The sequence below is a fragment of the Cebus imitator genome, unplaced genomic scaffold (assembly GCF_001604975.1).
Source record: "Cebus imitator isolate Cc_AM_T3 unplaced genomic scaffold, Cebus_imitator-1.0 Scaffold136, whole genome shotgun sequence".
In the NCBI taxonomy this organism is placed as follows: domain Eukaryota; kingdom Metazoa; phylum Chordata; class Mammalia; order Primates; family Cebidae; genus Cebus; species Cebus imitator.
Window position 1 is genome coordinate 4,232,704 of NW_016107451.1, and position 20,571 is coordinate 4,253,274.

Genomic DNA, 20,571 nt, shown 5'->3' on the forward strand with positions numbered 1-20,571 from the left:
TGGCAACACTGCCTGTTAGCAACACGGGACCTTCAGTAAGCCACCTTCCCGCTGGGGTCCCAAGTCAGGTGATTGGGTGAGATGGGGTCCACGGTGACTCCAGACTTGGGATTCCTACCCTGCTTCTGGGGAGGAGGGCCCTGAGGATGCACCTGAGCCCAGGAAGCTGTGCCTGCCCAGCTTGCAGCCAGCCCTAGGAGGAAGCACACACGTGGGCCTCCACGCGTACCAACTTTGCACTTCCACTTGGGGGCAAGGATCCCCATACTTCCATGGCATCCCTGGGGCACTGACTAGACAAGGAGAGGCTGCAAAGCCAGAGGAACCTCCCAGAATAAGCCTCCTGGCAATTACTTAGATCAAGCGAGTGGTCACAGCTGTGTCAGATTGTAAGTTCTCACAGGCTGTGGCAATAGTTTGCAGTTTGGCCTTGAAACACCGGCTGGAGCGCGGGTTAGCAAGGGGGTAAAAAGCAGTGGATGATGTCCCTCCTGGACACTTTCAGAACCCAGGCCAGAGAGAAATACTAACCTCAGAATAATCCACCCATTGGAAACTCACCCCTGAATAACCCACAGGCACTTCCCTTCTGCACCAGCCACGGCGCCATCCGGAGTTCACCTAGCAGCATCTGCATCTTCTGTCCCATCAGGCCCCCCTGCAGCTCTGAGGCACAGTCGAGGCACGATTTGTTATCCATTTTATAGATTAGGCAACTGAGGCATAGAGAGCTCAGACCCACTGGGAGTGGATCGCGGAGCAGAGATGGGAGCCCAGGCCTCTGTCCCTAACTGCCCTGCAGTTCCCAGAACCCACTTTGCTTTCTGCTGTCAATATCCCACATGGCCACAGTCCTCAGAAACACACTTGCATTCAGGTCACCCAACACTGATGTGGGAGCGGGTGAGGAAAGAATTGCCGGCTTGGCCATGTGGAGCCCTAGCCACTGGTTCTGGTTGAGTTTCCCTGGTTAACCTTTGAGGGGCCTCGGCCAGGTGAGGTACTGAGTCTGGGCTGCCCAGGCTGTGCATGAGTCCCAGTAACTCTGTCTTCTCTCTTGTGTGTGTGTGTGTATTTCTCTGCCTGTGTACTTCCATCACACAGAAGAAGAGCGTGATTTCTCCTCTGAGGCCGTTGATCTCCAACCCAGAACTAAAGGGAAGAGGCTGGAACGGAGCCACCCCCCAGCATCCAGCGTGGCATCTCTCGTGCCAGGACCAGGGATGACTGGGCCATGGACACATGTGTCTCCAACCTTCAACCATTCGCGTAGCACACAGGGGACTTGTGGGGGCCACCTGCCACTGCCAGCTGAAACAATACAATGGCAATACTGACATCCTTCATGACGTTTTCCCGACAGACATTCAGGCGGAAAGTGCTGGTGCGTTTTCTGTCTGCAAAGTAGAGGGCCATGCCTCACCAGTAGAATAGCTCAGGCCCTGATGACCTGCTCCGAGTCCACTCACAGCCAGTGACACTTGCAAAAAAAACTCCCAAAGCCGTCTTGGGTGTGGCTTCCGCAGCTCTTGACCAATGTGGCCAAAGCTGGACACCTCCTCGGGACACTGGGATTACTCGTAAATGCAGCCTGCCCTGACTCTCCCTGAATAGCATCTGAAGTCTCTGTGAAGGTCATGGATCCTGAACAAAGTGTCAAGGGCACCAAGAAGGCTGAGGGAAGTCCCCGGAAGCGGCTGACCAAGGGAGAGGCCATTCAGACCAGTGTTCCTTCCAGCATCCCATACCCAGGCAGCGGCGCAGCTGCCACCCAAGAGAGCCCCGCCCAAGAGCTCCTAGCCCCGCAGCCCTTTCCGGGCCCCTCATCAGTTCTTAGGGAAGGCTCTCAGGAGAAAACAGGCCAGCCTCAGAAACCCCCCAAAAGGCCCCCCATCGAAGCATCCGTCCACATCTCACAGCTTCCGCAGCACCCTCTGACACCAGCATTCATGTCGCCCGGCAAACCTGAGCATCTCCTGGAGGGTTCCACTTGGCAATTGGTCGACCCCATGAGACCTGGACCATCTGGCTCCTTTGTGGCCCCTGGGCTCCATCCTCAGAGCCAGCTCCTTCCTTCCCACGCTTCCATCATTCCTCCCGAGGACCTTCCTGGCATCCCCAAGGTCTTTGTGCCTCGTCCCTCCCAGGTCTCCTTGAAGCCCACAGAAGAGGCACACAAGAAGGAGAGGAAGCCCCAGAAGCCGGGCAAGTACATCTGCCAGTACTGCAGCCGGCCCTGTGCCAAGCCCAGCGTGCTCCAGAAGCACATTCGCTCACACACGGGGGAGCGGCCCTACCCCTGCGGCCCCTGTGGCTTCTCCTTCAAGACCAAGAGTAATCTCTACAAGCACAGGAAGTCCCATGCCCACCGCATCAAAGCAGGCCTGGCCTCGGGCATGGGCGGCGAGGTGTACCCACCAGGGCTGGAGATGGAGCGGATCCCTGGGGAAGAGTTTGAGGAGCCCACGGAGGGAGAAAGCACAGATTCCGAAGAGGAGACTAGTGCCACCTCCAGTCACCCTGCAGAGCTCTCCCCGAGACCCAAGCAGCCCCTTCTCTCCAGTGGGCTGTACAGCTCTGGGAGCCACAGTTCCAGCCACGAGCGCTGCTCCTTGTCCCAGTCCAGCACAACCCAGTCACTCGAGGACCCCCCTCCGTTTGTGGAACCCTCATCTGAGCACCCCCTGAGCCATAAACCCGAGGACACCCACACAATTAAGCAGAAGCTGGCCCTCCGCTTAAGCGAGAGGAAGAAGGTGATCGATGAGCAGGCGTTTCTGAGCCCAGGCAGCAAAGGGAGTACTGAGTCTGGGTATTTCTCCCGCTCCGAGAGTGCAGAGCAGCAGGTCAGCCCCCCAAACACCAACGCCAAGTCCTATGCGGAGATCATCTTCGGCAAGTGTGGGCGCATAGGGCAGCGGACCGCCATGCTGACAGCAACCTCCACCCAGCCCCTCCTGCCCCTGTCCACCGAAGACAAGCCCAGCCTGGTGCCTTTGTCAGTACCCCGGACGCAGGTGATCGAGCACATCACGAAGCTCATCACCATCAACGAGGCCGTGGTGGACACCAGCGAGATTGACAGCGTGAAGCCGAGGCGGAGCTCGCTGTCCAGGCGCAGCAGTATGGAGTCCCCGAAATCCAGCCTCTACCGAGAGCCCCTGTCATCCCACAGTGAGAAAACCAAGCCCGAACAATCACTGCTGAGCCTCCAGCACCCACCCAGTACCGCCCCCCCTGTGCCTCTCCTGAGAAGCCACTCAATGCCTTCTGCCGCCTGCACTATCAGCACCCCTCACCACCCCTTCCGAGGTAGCTACTCCTTCGATGACCATATCACCGACTCCGAAGCCCTGAGCCGCAGCAGTCACGTGTTTACCTCCCACCCCCGGATGCTGAAGCGCCAGCCGGCAATCGAATTACCTTTGGGAGGGGAGTACAGTTCCGAGGAGCCTGGACCAAGCAGCAAAGACACAGCCTCCAAGCCCTTGGACGAGCTGGAACCCAAGGAAAGCGAACTTACCAAAAAGACCAAGAAGGGTTTGAAAACAAAAGGGATGATCTATGAATGTAACATATGTGGTGCTCGGTACAAGAAAAGGGATAACTACGAAGCCCACAAAAAATACTACTGCTCAGAGCTTCAGATCGCAAAGCCCATCTCTGCAGCCACCCACATATCTCCAGAAGCTGAAAAGAGTCAGACTGAGCATGAGCCGTGGTCCCAGATGATGCATTACAAACTGGGGACCACCCTGGAACTCACTCCACTGCGGAAGAGGAGGAAAGAGAAGAGCCTTGGGGATGAGGAAGAGCCACCTGCCTTCGAGTCCACAAAGAGTCAGTTTGGCAGCCCCGGGCCATCCGACGCTGCTCGGAACCTTCCCCTGGAGTCCACCAAGTCACCAGCAGAACCAAGTAAATCAGTGCCCTCCTTGGAGGGACCCATGGGCTTCCAGCCAAGGACTCCCAAGCCAGGGTCCGGTTCAGAATCAGGGAAGGAGAGGAGAACAACGTCCAAAGAAATTTCTGTCATCCAGCACACCAGCTCCTTTGAGAAATCTGACTCTCTTGAGCAGCCGAGCGGCTTGGAAGGGGAAGACAAACCTCTGGCCCAGTTCCCATCGCCCCCGCCTGCCCCACATGGACGCTCAGCTCACTCTCTGCAGCCCAAGTTGGTCCGCCAGCCCAACATTCAGGTTCCTGAGATCCTGGTAACCGAGGAGCCCGACAGGCTGGACACAGAGCCAGAGCCACCTCCTAAGGAACCTGAGAAGACTGAGGAGTTCCAGTGGCCCCAGCGCAGCCAGACACTTGCCCAGCTCCCGGCTGAGAAGCTGCCACCCAAAAAGAAGAGACTGCGCCTGGCAGAGATGGCCCAGTCATCAGGGGAGTCCAGCTTTGAGTCCACCGTGCCTCTGTCTCGCAGCCCGAGCCAGGAAAGCAGTGTCTCTCTAAGCGGGTCCAGCCGCTCAGCCTCATTTGAGAGGGATGACCATGGGAAAGCCGAGGCCCCCGGTCCCTCGTCTGACACACGCCCCAAACCCCTGGGCACCCACATGTTGACTGTCCCCAGCCACCACCCGCATGCCCGAGAGATGCGGAGGTCAGCCTCAGAACAGAGCCCCAATGTTTCCCATTCTGCCCACATGACAGAGGCACGCAGCAAATCCTTCGACTATGGCAGCTTGTCTTTGACAGGCCCTTCTGCTCCAGCCCCAGTGGCTCCACCTGCACGGGTGGCCCCGCCAGAGAGAAGAAAATGCTTCTTGGTGAGACAGGCCTCTCTGAGCAGACCTCCAGAATCTGAGCTGGAGGCTGCCCCCAAGGGAAGACAGGAGAGTGAAGAACCACAGCCCTCATCCAGTAAGCCCTCCACCAAAAGCTCCTTGTCCCAGATTTCCCCCACAGCCACCTCGCATGGTGGGCCCCTGGGAAGCAAGGGCCCAGGGCAGGACAGGCCCCCGCTGGGGCCCACTGTGCCCTACACAGAAGCACTGCAGGTATTCCACCACACCATTGCCCAGACACCCCTGCATGAGAAGCCGTACCTGCCGCCACCCGTCTCCCTTTTCTCCTTCCAGCACCTCTTGCAGCATGAGCCAGAACAGTCTCCAGAATTCTTCTCCACCCAGGCCGTGTCCAGCCTCCTGTCCTCACCATACTCCATGCCCCCACTTCCTCCCTCCTTATTTCAAGCCCCACCGCTTCCTCTCCAGCCTACTGTTCTGCACCCAGGCCAACTCCATCTCCCCCAGCACATGCCTCACCCAGCCAACATCCCCTTCCGGCAGCCCCCTTCCTTCCTCCCCGTGCCATACCCGTCCTGCTCAGCACTCTCTTCTGGGTTTTTCCTGCCTCTGCAATCCCAGTTTGCACTTCAGCTCCCTGGTGATGTGGAAAGCCATCTGCCCCAGATCAAAACCAGCCTGGCTACAGGAAGTGCTGGCCTCTCCCCCAGCACAGAGTACAGCAGTGACATCCAGCTGCCCCCTGTGGGTCCCTCAGCCAGCTCCTCAGCACCTACATCAGCCCCTCCACTGGCCCTGCCCACCTGTCCAGACACCATGGTGTCCCTTGTTGTGCCCGTCCGTGTTCAAACCAACATGCCGTCATATGGGAGCGCGATGTACACCACGCTTTCCCAGATCTTGGTCACCCAGTCCCAAGGCAGCTCAGCAACTGCGGCACTTCCCAAGTTTGAGGAACCCCCATCCAAAGGGACCACTGTGTGTGGTGCAGATGTGCATGATGTTGGGCCCGGACCTTCTGGACCAAGTGAAGAGCAAAGCAGAGCTTTCCTGACTCCATACCTGAGAGTGCCTGTGACATTACCTGAAAGAAAAGGCACTTCCTTGTCGTCAGAGAGTGTCTTGAGCCCAGAGGGGAGTTCATCGACAGCAGGGGGAAGCAAACGTGTCCTTTCACCAGCTGGCAGCCTTGAACTTGCCATGGAAACCCAGCAGCAAAAAAGAGTGAAGGAGGAGGAGGCTTCCAAGGCAGATGAAAAGCTTGAGCTGGTAAAACCATGCAGTGTGGTGCTTACCAGCACCGAGGATGGGAAGAGGCCAGAGAAATCCCACTTAGGCAACCAGGGCCAGGGCAGGAGGGAGCTAGAAATGCTGTCCAGCCTGTCCTCGGATCCATCTGACCCAAAGGAAATTCATCCCCTCCCTCACCCTACATTGCCCCATGGGACAGCCTCAGGCTCAGAAGCTTTGAAGGAATATGCCCAGCCATCTGGCAAACCTCACCGAAGAGGGTTGCCTCCACTGAGCGTGAAGAAAGAAGATTCCAAGGAACAACCTGACCTCCCCTCCCTGGCACCTCCCAGCTCTCTGCCTCTGTCAGAAACGTCCTCCAGACCAGCCAAGTCACAAGAAGGTACGGACTTAAAGAAGGTACTGCAGTTCCCCAGCCTCCACACAACCACTAATGTCAGTTGGTGCTATTTAAACTACATTAAGCCAAATCACATCCAGCATGCAGATAGGAGGTCCTCTGTTTACGCTGGTTGGTGCATAAGTTTGTACAACCCCAACCTTCCGGGGGTTTCCACTAAAGCTGCTTTGTCCCTCCTGAGGTCTAAGCAGAAAGTGAGCAAAGAGACATACACCATGGCCACAGCTCCGCATCCTGAGGCAGGAAGGCTTGTGCCATCCAGCTCCCACAAGCCCCGCATGACAGAGGTAAGTTCAGCATTGTTTTTCTTCTCACTGCTGATTTGTAAAAGCCCTTGCTGAGCTTTTACAGCCACAGTGTCCTCAGGTTCCATTTGCAGAACTGGAGCCAGATGAGTAGTCAGATTTTCTCTCTGGAAGCTAAGACCAGTCACCTTACAAGGAAGCCTGTTTATTGAGTTTCTTGGTCAGTGTGTCCCTTGTATCATTGGAATAGATACATTTCAATAAAGTTAGTATAAAATGATCCTGCTTTCCCACGAACTTCTGTTGTAAAATCAAAGATACAGTCTCAGTAAGAAAAAAAGAAATTTTCCAGAAGACTGAGTTGGAAAACTTGGCTGGCAGGAATGCCTGTAGCAATTCCTTCATTATATGGATCTCCTTTGTCTTGTTAGCCTTTTCCTGCTTTTCTTAATTCCTACATCTGCTGTTTCCATTCTCTAGTACCACTTGAAATCTTCCCGTTTCCAGTATTCTAGAATTTGGCACAAACAACTCCTGAAATATTCCTTTCTCCTTTTCTGGGATTAAGGCAGCAAATGGAGCTGAGCTGCAGTATCCCTCCTTACCAGTGGATGGCAATATCACTCACAGTTTGACCTATATGTTCTATGTGGTACCACCAGATCCTCAAGAAAGGCTCATGTTTACTCCTTCATTGCCTTTGATGTGAGGCTACATCAGGAGCTATCAAACGAACTGGTCCCCTGCAAGCTCAGCAAGGTTGAAATTCAGTAATTTCAAACCTTCAGACAAAAGCCACCACCATACCCTGACAAGGCCAGCCTAGGGATTTGGGTTATGCTGACTTGGCATTTGTGGAATATCTGGTCTTGTTTATTGAGCAGCCTCATGGTGCCAGGCACTGTGCCGAGCCCTTGAATCTAGTCACTGCTCACCTCTACCTCTGAAGTAACATAATCATCTCCCTTCTATAGCTTAGGGAACTGAGGGTCAGAAGCTGAGAAAAGTCAAGGTCATCTGGCAAATGTGGGACAAACCCAGAATTTGAACCCAGACCTATTTGACTCCAAAGGGTCTATTTTCTTCTTTTCATTGAGGAGAGAAAATCTTAAAAGATGACTGCAAATTTAAAAATGTTCATTAGTGTGTCTTCAGACCAGAAGCTCTGACCAAATCAGGTCTAAATTCCCTAAACTAAATTCATATTGTGGATAAGTGAGCACAACTGTGTTCTGTAATTTCCTGTGCTCTCATATCTTCCTCTTTGCCAACATTGTGCATTGAATTTGTCCTTAGCTTGACTGGATGTTCTTCACAATACTGTTTTCCAAATTTATTTTCTAGATGCCTTTGTCAGTCTAAAGACACCCCTGACCAAGATTTCCACTTTTGTGTTAATGTCATGCTAATTTCCTCTCCAGCGTTTCTTACTAGCTGTGGCTACTACCAAGATGCTGTTATAATTATTTATACTGCTAACTTTTTGGGTACCTATTATGTACTAAGTACTATGCTAAATGTTACTTTTCTCCTCACAACCACCTTGACAGTTAGGGCGCAATATCACCCTTTCATAGATGAAGAGACCAAAACACAGAGAGGTTAAGTAACTTTCACGAGGCCACACAGTAAATGGCAGAGCTTAGATTCAGAACTAGATTTTACTCGAATGCCCTGTTGAATTATCTAAGCTGCCTCTAGTTTTTAATGACTGAAAATGTTGTAGGCCATTTAAGGGAAAGGTAGTGTTAATTTGGCTTAATTGGATTTGGCAATTATTTATTTATAATGCTCCTAAAACCTGCGAACCTTTTCTTGGAATATTCTGTTTGGTTCACTGGCATGTTTCCTTCCAGAATTGCACCAATCTGGTTCATTAATATAAACACATTGTCTATGGCTTACGGCCTTTCTACAACTACACCTCTCTCTGGTGTCTGCTTACATACCTACGGAGACAGGAACTCACCATCTCGTGATACAACCGAATCCATCTTTGGACGGTGCCCTAAGAAGGTTCTTTAATGTACTGGGCTGACATGTGTCAGACTGTGGCTCCCATTCTCTGTTAGTAGTTCTGAAAAGGTTCTTAGGTCTATCTTAGCATTTCGAAGCTCTTCCAAACCGTCTTCACACAGGTCTAGGCCACACTATGATGTTTTAGTTTGCTCATAGATTTTTTCCCATGCATAAGCCCTGGAGAAACCCCAACTTGTTAAGAGCCCACTTTGTAGCCACATTCTTTCCTTTTTCCTCCTTGGGAATCATTTTGACAACACAGCACTGTCCTAAAGGGATTAAGAACAAGGACTCAGGTGCCAAGTTCCCCAAGTTTGAATCCCACTACCTTACCTACTAGCTATGTGACCTTGGACCAATAACTTAACCTCTCTGAGCCTTGGTTTCTTTCTCTGTAAAATAGGGATAACAATAAGACTTAGCTCATAGGACTGTGGAGATAATGAAATGAGTTGAGACATGCAAAGTGTGCTTAGAACAGTGCCTGGCACACTGGCACTCAGTATTTTTAGCTATACTTATTTGTATTGTTGTCATCAAAAGATAAAACGGATCCCTGGCCCCTGCTTAATTCCAACACTGTGTTTCCTGGGAAAGTGATGCACTGCCACCCAAATCAGCCTTCTCCAGCGTAGCCCAGACATCACAGCAGCTGTGAGGGAGAAGCAGTCCGTTGGCCTGTGGAGGCCCCTTGGCCATTCCATGGTCAGTCTAGATCACAGGCTGGAATGGAGTGGAAATGGCAGGCTCTGGAAACGCAAGGGTATTGCAGAAAACCACTGCCTTCTGCCAAAGCGGCAGTCCAGAGTATTGCTCAGTTTCCACTCCCCTCCTCCAATTCTGAAGAGATTATTTGGTGGTCACTGAGTCATAGAAGTTGACCCTGGAATGGATCTTCAACATGGTCTAAATCCCCTCAGACTCTGAGGCCCAGAGAGGTAAAGTCATCCACCGAAGGGCAGCCCAGTGTGCCACGGCCTGTCTGGTGCCAGAACTCAGATTCCCCGATTCCCAGCCAGGCACCTTTCTATCTGGCCTCATGCTGTCCTTGTCGGGGACTGTCTGGTGGTGGCTGGCACAGAGGACTGTTGTTCTTAGATTGTCCCAGCCTCAGGAAATGTGGTTGCTTCATTCACTGGCTGGAAACAGTGTGGTTTTTCATGACCTTCATGACAGTGGCATGAAGTAGGAGGAAATTCTCACTCCAGCCCCCGCCCTGCACAGCACTGCTGCTCCCCAGGCAAGAGTGCACCCATCCCTGACAACACTGGAGCGTTTAGAGGACATATTCTTGGGATAGTGGAAGATGTCCAGGAAGCACAAGGCCAGTGCCAGCGCTCCCCTTCAGCTGGCTCTCATCATTGAGGCGTAGCACGGTAAAGAGCATGGGTTCTGCAGGACTAGCAGCCCAGAGCCTCACAGCCTCTCGGTGCCTGTCTCTGTGGTGGGGTTGGGGGCATGCTGCTGGTCAGGGCCCTCAGCCCAACTCCTGGCCTTTGGTACTAGCCCAGGAAGGCCAAGATCCTGGAAGCAAGAGACTTGTGCTCTGCCCCCAGCTCTGCCCTTAACTTGCTGGGCAACCTTAGCTTTCTGATCTATAAACAGGGACTGGGCCAGTTTATCTCCAAAGGCAGAGTGGAGCCTTTGTTTATGTGTTCAACATTATTTAAGCATCTTCTCTGAGACGGGTCCTGTTTGGGTTGCTGGGAGCCCAAGGAGACCAAGATGAGGACCTGTCCCCAGGATCTCCCAGACTAGTGTGAAAGACAGGGAACAAACACAGGTCTTCCAGAAAGTTAACCTGAAAGAGACAGAGTTCCAGCTGTGACACCAACTAACGGCATGGCCTTGGATTAGGGACTTCTCTCTGGGTATCAGTTTCCTTAATTCTGTAAAGTGGGGCTAATAGCACCTCTTCATGGAGGAGTGTGAAGATTGCATATGTGTACTTGTGCAGTGTCATGTGAGGCATGATTATTAGCATTGCATTCATGGCTGAGGACAAACATTTGACCAGCAATGATTTTGTCATTCCTGCGGTGGGCCAGGTTCACCTCCCTTCGCTGGTTTCCCCGGAAGGCCAGAAAGATCTAGCTAGAGCGGAGAAGGAAGAAGAGAGGAGAGGGGAGCCGGAAGAGGATGCTCCTGCCTCCCAGAGAGGGGAGCCGGCGAGGATCAAAATCTTCGAAGGAGGGTAAGACTCATGTTTGGTTTTCATCGTCTGCTTCCCATGGAATAAAAGCTGGTGCCCATCGGTGTTCATGGGTGGCAGCAGCTCAGTTGGCAAGGGCTCTGCCCACAGGTGCCCTGTGGTCCCAGCGATGCCTTTCAGCAGACATCACCTTCCTGGGACTCTCAGGCCCCGCTGTTTAAGAACACCGTGGGGCTTCTTGGTGGGGATGGGCGATGCTGGGTATTTGTTGAGGATCTGGAGGGGTCTGGGTCTTTCTCCAGCCCTTCCTTTTCTCGGATCCCTGCCAGGTTTCTAGTCCTCGCATTGGAGTTACCATCCCAGTATCCCAGCAAATGTCCAGACTCCTGTCTCTCTTGACATGTATTCCCAAAAAGTCACCTCTGTATTGCCCAATGGCCATCTTGGCATGTCTGGCTTCCCACGGGGCACTCGGGCTCAGCCGAATAGACTGCAGGGCCGATTGCACACAGTATGCACCAGGTGTTTACACTGGTCCCCATCCTGACTGGCTGGGGCCCAGGGCTCATTGGTTGGTTAATATTGAATCTCATTCCTAGTTATTCACCTTTGATGCTTGACTTTGGGAACCCGATGGTCTAAACGTTTCAGAGCTCACAGCTTTGGAGACTGTCTGGGTTCTGGAGGGTGCCTTGTTTCAGATGTGCTTTGTGGAAGTTTCGTGCCAGCTGTGTTTTGTGTGGCCACGTGTTTGCTTCCTGGGATTTGGGTGTCTGTGAGCAGGTCCCGTGGCGTCTGTCTCAGGGTCCTGTGTCTGTGTCCCTGGTGTGATCAGGGTGGCCCGGTCCTGCACAACCCTGAAGGACAACCAATGTGGAGGAAAATGTGTTTCCCAAGGACGGTCCCCATGAGCCAGCGCCAACACAGACTGTCACTGGGGACCTCTGATCCTCCAGCACCTGCAAGTTCCTAACTCACAGAGTCAGCGTGGGAGGCACGGGAGTCCTCTGTGAGGCTGGGGGACAGCAGAGACCACCGCCTTCCCCAGGGCCACCAGTTGGCATCTTCTGGTGGCACTGACCAGCAGGGGCTCTCAGGAGAGGGGGTGCTTGGAAATGTGTGGAACAGGGTGGTCAGTGATGGGAAGGGGGCCAGGGGTAGCAAATGCCCCTGAAATCTACTGCCTGAAATACCATAGCGGCTGCGCTCAGAAACCCTGGACCAAGGGTCTTTGAAAATGCCAACCCTCTTTCCGTGTGGGGCTGGATGCTGTTCCTTTCCTGCTATTTGGTTAGAGCGCCCTCGTGTGTCTCTGTGTTCTCATGCCACAGGGTCCCTTAGAGGCCACACAGAGGCTGGATTGCAGGATCGATGAAGTGCCTGCTCACGCGACTGGCTCTCTTCCTTCTTGCTTCAGAGGCTGTCTGTGGGCTCTGAGGGCTGCTGAGTGTTTCGTGGTGTCCCAGGAGCTTTCCCCAGCAGCATTCCATGTGCACCCGGGGAGGTTCCCATCTTCCCTGAAAGGCAGGTCCTCTGAGCCCCCAGAAGGGCAGCTTGCAGGAGTCACACCCCAACCAGTTCTCTGCCAGATGTCTCTACCGACACAATCTGGATTAGCTGAAGGTGGCGGGGTTAGGGGGGAAGATCACCCTGAGTCCTCTTCTCTTCTTCCTCCAGCTGGCATGGGTCCTGCTCCCTTCCCACCCACCGTCCAGGTCTTCCCTTAGTCCCATCTGCTCTGCTTCAGAATCCTCCTCTCAGTTGAGTTCTGTCATCTCTGCCCCATTACCTAGCCCCCAGCTCTTCAGCCCTCAGTTTCCCTATTTGTAAAAGGGGGAGAATGATGTGGGATTTTCAGAGGACCCTGTGAGATTCCATGTAAAGACTACACTTCATAGCTGCTCAAAAAATTGACATTGGTGGGCGTGGCGTGGTGGCTCACGCCTATAATACCAGCACTTTGGGAGGCCAAGGCAGGTGGATCACGAGGTCAAGAGATCGAGACCATCCTGGTCAACATGGGGAAACCCCGTCTCTACTAAACATACAAAAAATTAGCTGAGCATGGTGGGGTGCACCTGTAGTCCCAGCTACTCGGGAGGCTGAGGCAGGAGAATTGCTTGAACCCAGGAGGCGGAGGTTGCGGTGATCCGAGATGGAGCCATTACACTCCAGCCTGGGTAACAAGAGCAAAACTCCGTCTCAAAAAAAAAAAAAATTGACAACGGTGCCGTTTACCACTAGTATATCCATTTCATCAGTCTCCTTCCAGGACAGTCCCCTCTGTTCTGTCGGCTATGGAAGGCATCCTCTCTCTTTCAACTTGTCACATGCAATTTGGGCACGTACGGAACTGATTACGGTGTCACAACCTTTCCTCCCCCAGCCTGGCTGTCTCAAGCTGCGACCGTGCCTCCCACCCTTGCGTCTGGTGATTCTTCTGCATTCATGGTTCCCTTGGGGCTGGCACCACCCCTCAGAGTGTTTGGAAATGGTGAAGGAGGGAGAGGGCATTTTGATTGTCACATAACTCAGGACACTTCCGGCATTTCAGGGATAGGGCCAGGGATGCTGACCTTCCATTCCACCAACCTTACAACCCCTTGTTTCCCCAAATTGCCAAGGGTGCCCCTACCCAGAATCACTGGACACACCCCTCTGCAGTCCCACAGTTTTGCCTTAGCTTCAGTTCCTCCTTTATTTATTTCTTTTTTACTACAATGAACATGTGTATTTCACTCCTATACACATTTGAGAAAGGTCTGTGATAGGAAGAAGGAAAAAATGGTTCCACCTGGAAGCTTCTGCTCACATTTAAATGGCCAGAGCAAGTCACATGGCCACACTCAGCTTACCTCCATGGGAGTAGGGAAGGGCATTCCTACCTTGTGCTTGAGAGAACCTGGAATATTTGGTATTTATAGTGCTTGTGACTACTCCCGTTGGTTGAACATACATCTGCGACTTGTTATGTTTACGCAACAGTGATTTTGACATGTGTCCATGCTGATACATGTAGACCTGGTTCATCATGATGAATCAGTAAGCCAGACGCAGAAGAGTAGATGCTGTATGAGTCTAACATCTGAGAGTCTTTTTATCTCTAATTAAACTCACCTTTCTTTCTTGATCTCCATTTTAGCAACTGATCAATGTATTAATTCATCAAGGAGTAGGACCTATTAGATCAGTGCCTTTTGGGTGCTCTGTGCCAGAAAATGCAATGGCCCATGGGGATTAACTGTCATCCTGCCCTCAAGGTGCTTGGGGACTACACCAAGGTGGCAACGCAAGACCCAGTGCTAAGGTGGGGCTGGCCAGGGCTGAGAAGCTCACAGCAGGGGAAGGATGCCTGGGGGATGGAGTAGCCAGAGAGGGCTTCCCAGAGGGGGTGGGGCCAGGCCCGGAAGGGCAGGTGAGACCCAGGCAGATGGGGAGGAAGGTACACTGCCCAGCAGTCTACCTGCCACAGGTGTGATGGCAGCTCCTGTACCTGATCAGTGAGACTCACTTTTTCTTACCTTGAGCGTTCTCCCTCGCTGGCATCATCCATCTCCTCAGCTTTGAGCCTCATCCTTGTGCCGACATTGCTACATCTGGGTCTCCAGCCAGGACCTCACTCCTGAACTGCAGACACTGGTTTTGATGCCTCCTGGGCATTTTTGCCTGGGAAACTCACAACACCTCAAACTTACCATGTGCAAACCAAGCCTTTCAGTTCCCACAAACAGCATCTCCTTCCACAGAGCTCAGGTGACACACCCAGGCCTTCACACTCAGAACCTTAACATTGTCTTGGGGACCTTCTTTCCTTTCCAATTAGCCCCCCAGTTCTGGCGTCTGCATGAAGTAGTCGGTGACTGGGTGTGGTCTCTACTCCCTCTGCCACTGCTCTGGCCACCCTATCTCCAGACCTCCAGTGTCGGCGCCATTGAGCATCATTAAACATGATTCTGCGTGTGTGTCATGCTTTTCTCGAGAGCTGTCTGTGGCTGCCTCGCCTTCAGGATCCTGTTTAAACTCAGCCTGTGAGTGCTGGCCTCAGAATTCCTGACCTGCTCCTGTCATCCTTCACTTTTTGCTGCCTTCTGGGCCCTGCCATTGCCAAATCCTACCCAGCCTTCAAAGTCCAGTGCTCAGCCCCACTCCTCTAACGAGCCTTCTAAATCCCTCCACGCTCTAGTTCTGTGTGTTACTTCTGTCGTAACCCTGACGCTAAGATCCATTTTTGTCTCCTCCCAAGTCCCTTCTTGACTTGGGTCCTTGGGTCATGCTTTGCACACACAACGCATCAGTCTCTATGTACTGCACCAGTTTCCTGGCACATGGCCCCCTCTGCATTCCCCATCACTTCCGCACCTGAACAAAGCCAGCATTTTCCGGGCAGCCTCTGGGAGTGCCCATCAGGGATGTGCTGGCTCTCTCACCCAGCACCCATGCATTTGCCTTGGTTGTTTAGAATGGGTTTTTGTTAAGCAGTGTTGTTTTCACACATACAACGTTATATTGTTCTTTGAGGGTAATGACTATATTGTCCTAACTCAATTTCACTTGTTGCAAGGAAAGCTGGGAATTCAGCCCAATGGGCTTACATGGAAGAGGAAGAGACTGGAATTGATAGGAACCACCTGGCTAACCAAGCCCAGTTGGCTGGTTTGTTGTTGGGGCTTAGGTCCTAGGGGAATGATAAGTTCAGATGGTAAGATCCCAGTAGTCCACACCAGACCCTGCCTGCTGCAGGACTCAGCTGCTGTACCTCCCGTGGGAGATCCTTGGCTCCCATCTCACCTCACCTAACCCAGTACCTCACTCCAGCCATTGCCACTCCTCTGGACCATTCAAATTAGCAACCCAGACGTTAAGGTTTCCACCTTAAAAACACTTTGACCAAAGGGCCATATTGCCAGATTTCTCTGTCTCCTTTGAAGGAAAACACCATAAGGAGTTGGCTGTGTTGCTCACCTCTGTATCATTCGTCCCAGCCTCTCTCAGACCTATTCAAGGTGGTCCTTTGGGCTCCTCACACCTCAGAAGCTGCTCTCATCAAGGTCAATGGTGACCCTCACCTTGTACAAGTCAGTGGTCAGTTCTCACTTCTATTCTTTCCTGACCCGTCGGCAGCATTTGACACGGTCAATCTCTGGCTCATCCATGCAGGACTTTGTCCTCTTGGATTCCTGTACGCTGTCTGTATCAGTCCATTTTCACACTGTCACAAAGAACTGCCTGAGACTGGGCAATTTATAAAGAATAGGGGTTTAATTGACTCATTCACATGGCTGGGGAGACCTCAGGAAACTTACAGTCATGGTGGCAGGAAGGAAAACTGAATGCAGGAGGAACTACCAGACACATAAAACCATCAGGTCTCATGAGAACTCAGGCACTATCACCAGAATGGCGTAGGGGAAACTGCCCCCATCATTCAGTTACCTCCACCTGGTCTCTCCCTTGATACATGGGGATTATGGGAGTTACAATTCAAGTGAGATTTTGGACGGGGACACAGCCAAACCATATCACTGTCTTTCTTGATCCTCCTCTTCCTTGACTGGTTACACTTCTTCACCATCCTCAGTGAGTCCCATCATCACCTGATCTCTGAACATTCGGGCCCCAGATGGCCCAGCCCCAGGCTCTGTGCTCTTCCTCTAAACTCAGCCCCAAGGCGATCTATACACCATCTGCAGGGTGATGATACTCCGACCCCTATCTCCATGGACTTCTCCCCTGAGCTCCATGTCATGCATCCCTGTGTCTGGGAGGCCGTCCACCTGCACATCAGTGAACCCACGCTTTGTGCACCGCACAGTGCCTATTGAAGAGCTGTGACTTGGAAGATTCCCAGGGTTGGACTCGGAAATGGAAGCACAGAGCGCCAGGGCAGAGGAGGGCTTTACCCAGGTCACCTGCAAGGGTGGCCAGAGGGCTAAGAAACGACAGGCTGAACAGCTGTCCGCAGCGGGAGAGGGCGGGGATGCGGGCCTTATGGACACAGAAGAGACCAGGCTGGCGAAGATGCCCGTCTTCCCACCCCTCTGTGGTGACAGGCTCCTGAGTGGGAAAGAAGAAACAAGGAAGATTCCAGTCCCGGCTAACAGATGCACACCATCAAAAGAAACTGGATGAAGATATTTACTCCTGTTGTGGAACATTTGGGTCTTCAGATAAGCTTTAACTCAAAATCAAGGAATGTAGAAATCGGGACTTGTAAAAAAACCAATGATGGTAGTGCTCTGGCAAAAGCAGCTGATTTTGTGAAAGCCTTTATTTTCAGCTTTCAGGTGGAGCGTGCCCTTGCCCTCATCAGGTTGGATGACTTCTTCCTAGAGTGTTTTGAAATCACAGATGTTAAACCCTTAAAGGGAGACCATCTCTCCAAGGCAATAGGAAGAATCGCTGGCAAAGGAGGAAAAACCAAATTCACCATAGAAAATGTGACACAGACGTGGACAGTTTTGGCTGATGTGAGAGTTCACATCCTTGGCTCCTTCCAAAACATCAAGATGGCAAGAACTGCCATTTGTAACCTAATCTTGGGAAATCGTCCTTCCAAGGTTTATGGCAATACTCGAGCTGTGGCTAGCAGATCAGCAGATCAACTCTGATTTCAAGTCAGAGACTTTTTATCTTGCCCTTGGACTCTGGAAAAAAAATATTTTACTAGCGGTCACAATAAATCATCTGAAGAATTGCAGTCATTTGAAGCCTCCATCCCTTCTTCCGTTCTCAGACAGAAGCACAAACAGAAAAGAAAGGTTTAAGAGTATTCACACTCAGCAGGTTTTAGGATAATTTAAATATCAAAAATTGATTCTATTATTATACCTACACATTAGATATAATTTATCATTTCTTTGAAATCACGTGTAGCAGATTGCATAGTTTATAATCCTCTCAGAGGGAAACTTCTTAAACAGCTCTATGTGAATTTATACTTTTATATTTAGAAATTCATAACTTCATAAAAATTTATAAACATTTCTTTATAAATTGTAATTTAATAGATTATCTTAGAAAACCCTCTCTGAATGATGACCCCTCCTTAATACTGGGTGATGTGTGAATAGTTTTTGTGGGGGGACAGGTTCTCACTCTGTCACCCAGGTTGGAGTGCAGTGGTGCAATCTCAGCTCACAGCAGCCTCTACCTCCTGGGTTCAAGTGATCCTCCTCCCTAGCCTCCCTAGTAGGTGGAACTACAGGCATGCACCACTACACCCGGCTAATTTTTTGTATTTTTTGTAGTGATAGGGTTTCACATGTTGGCCAGGCTGGTCTTAAACTCCTGACCTTAAGGGATCTTCCTGCCTCAGCTTCCCAAAGTGCTGGGATTACAGGCATGAGCCACCGTGCCCAGCCTTGATTTGTGAATATTTGAGAGGTCATAGCAGTTGTTTTGGCTGTATTATATTGTATGAATCCCTAAGAGCGCATCTTGGAAGCTGTTTTGCAGTTTTAAAAATTAAAGACCTACATCACAGGATTGATGTGAAGAAAGTTTTATTTTTAAAATGAACATTTAAAGAAAGTATACATAACCAATGTTGGGTATACAGATGCTTCTCAACTTAGGATGGGTTTATGTCCAGATAAGCCCACTGTGTGTTGAAAATACCAAAAGTTGAACATCATAGCTTAGCCTACCCTAAAAGTGCTCTGAACAGTACATTAGCCTACAGTTGGGCAAAATTGTCTAATAGAAAGCCTATTTTATAATAAAGTGTGTTGAATATCTCATGTAATTTTTGAAGATTACACTGAAAGTGAAAAGCAGAATGGTTGTGTGGGTACTTGAAGTATAGCTTCTACTGAATGAATAATTGAAGTTGAAAAATGAGTTAGAACCATCATATGTCTGTTTCCTCTAAGTAGTAAGGATGAAATGATAAAAGAAGGTTTTTCCCACCCAAAAAACTATGTTCTATAAATGCAGATTAACTCGTTTCTGCCTGTTTAAATAGTATATGATTATTTTATGCATTGTAAAATGGAAGCAACTTAATTAAACATGACTTTGATTAAAAAAAAGAAGAAGAACTGTGACTCAGGCTCTTTGACATTCCTTAAAGAAAGTGTTTTAAAAGTTTATTTAATTCAGTATTGTTCCATTTGAAGGGGTTACATTGTTAGCAAACGTACTTTCCTATCTCATCTATTTCTAATAGCCAAATTAATTTTTATCCAGGTCTTAAGAGTTCATGCAGTGTACACAATACTTGTTTTTTGACATCATGTTTGTGTTTTTGAAGTGTGTGTATGTGTGTGCCTGTGCATGTGTGCACATGCCCGTGTGTTTCATGAAATAATAGCTTGGAGAGAATAGTGTTAGTTTTTAAAAATGTAAAGATTATTTTCTTTTCTAATAATTTTTTACAAATCCATTTCTTCTTGGACTTTGAAACCCAGAAGTATAGCATATTTTTCAGCCTAAATGTCTGCTCCGCCTAGTCCCATTTTGCCATGAACTCCAGATTTAGAATTATGTCTTTGGGAATATTTGTTACCTCTGTGTATTTACTGGGGAACAAATTGATTAAACTATGAATTAAATAAATGGTAATAAGTTGGAGCTTTTTGGATAGGTGTAAAAAATAAAGTCAGTAAACCACTCTAAGGACCCAAACAGGAACAAACCACATACCACAGGAGGGTTGGTAACATGGCGGTTAGGAAATGTATAACATAGGCAGACAAACCGTGTCCATCACCCACACTTGCTGCATAGCTCTTTGAAAGTCTTCTAAGTGGTCAAAGATGAGTGTATTAGTCAGTTCTTGCATTGCCATAAAGGAATACTGGAGACTGGGTAATTTATAAAGAAAAGAGGTTTTATTGGCTCATGGTTCTGCAGGCTGTACAGGAAGCATGATGCCGGCGTCTGCTCGGCTTCTAGGGAGGCCTCAGGAAACTTACAATCACGGCAGGAGGTGGAGGGGATGCAGGTGTGTCTTATGTTGCTGGAGCAGGAGCAAGAGCGGGAGGGAGGTGCCACGCAATTTTTAAATAAGCACATCTCAGAGCTCACTGTGGCAATGACAGCACAGAGAGGGGATGGTGTTAAACCATAAGACACTGCCCCTACCAGGCCCCACCTGCAGCACTGGGGAGTAAAATTTGACATGAGATTTGGGCAGGGACACAGATCCAAACCATATCAGTGGGGAAAGGCATCTGTTTAAGGAGAGCATTCAGTTAAGCGAGATGGACATTCTGCACAGGCAGTTTCATTTTTCTAGATGCTTGAGCCCAAAGCCACTTTGCCTCACATCATTAGCAAATCCTGGCAGCTTGACCCCGAAACCGTATCCAGAATCTGTCCATTTTTCCCCACCTCTGGGCCAAGCCACTGGTAGCTCATACCTGGGTAATCACAATGTCCTACGGTCTCCTGCTCCCACCTTCCCCACTGTGGTCCACTCTTAAACCAACAACAGTTGTCCTGTTAAAGTCCACACACCCTGCCACTCCTATGCTGTGTCCCTGAAGCCCTCCTGGGCCTGCATGTGCTGGCTCCAGCTCTTTCCTGACCTCTGCCTCTGTTTCTCCCCCTGCTCCCTGGGCTTTGGCCAATCTCTGCTCTTTGTGAGACAAGCTTCTGCCCCAGGGCCTTTGCACTTGCTGTGCTCGCTGCCTGGAGCCCTTTTTCCAGAGACTTCTACGGCCCCCTCCCTTTCTCTGTCACCCTTCTGTGAAGCCTTCCCACATTATCCACGATGAATTTGCATACTCCATGGCACTTCTTATCCCCTCC

The 20,571-nt window shown here is 50.6% G+C and overlaps 2 protein-coding genes across 6 annotated transcripts in view; both read left to right on the plus strand.

Moving 5' to 3' along the window:
* Window positions 1-20,571, plus strand: part of HIVEP3 (HIVEP zinc finger 3) — a 517,135-nt gene that overhangs the window by 445,099 nt on the left and 51,465 nt on the right. For all 5 annotated transcript variants that reach the window (XM_017541784.2, XM_037743190.1, XM_037743191.1 and 2 more), the window contains 2 exons: window positions 1,105-6,689; window positions 10,715-10,860. In XM_017541784.2, the coding sequence (XP_017397273.1) occupies window positions 1,638-6,689; window positions 10,715-10,860 (5,198 nt within the window). In that variant the 5' untranslated portion in view covers window positions 1,105-1,637. The remainder of the gene's footprint in view (window positions 1-1,104; window positions 6,690-10,714; window positions 10,861-20,571) is intronic.
* LOC108313395 (RNA-binding protein PNO1-like) lies at window positions 16,661-17,839 on the plus strand. The gene is given in 2 exon segments (XM_037743193.1): window positions 16,661-16,927; window positions 16,930-17,839. Coding segments are annotated over 2 exon segments (744 nt in total). The 5' UTR covers window positions 16,661-16,680; the 3' UTR covers window positions 17,427-17,839.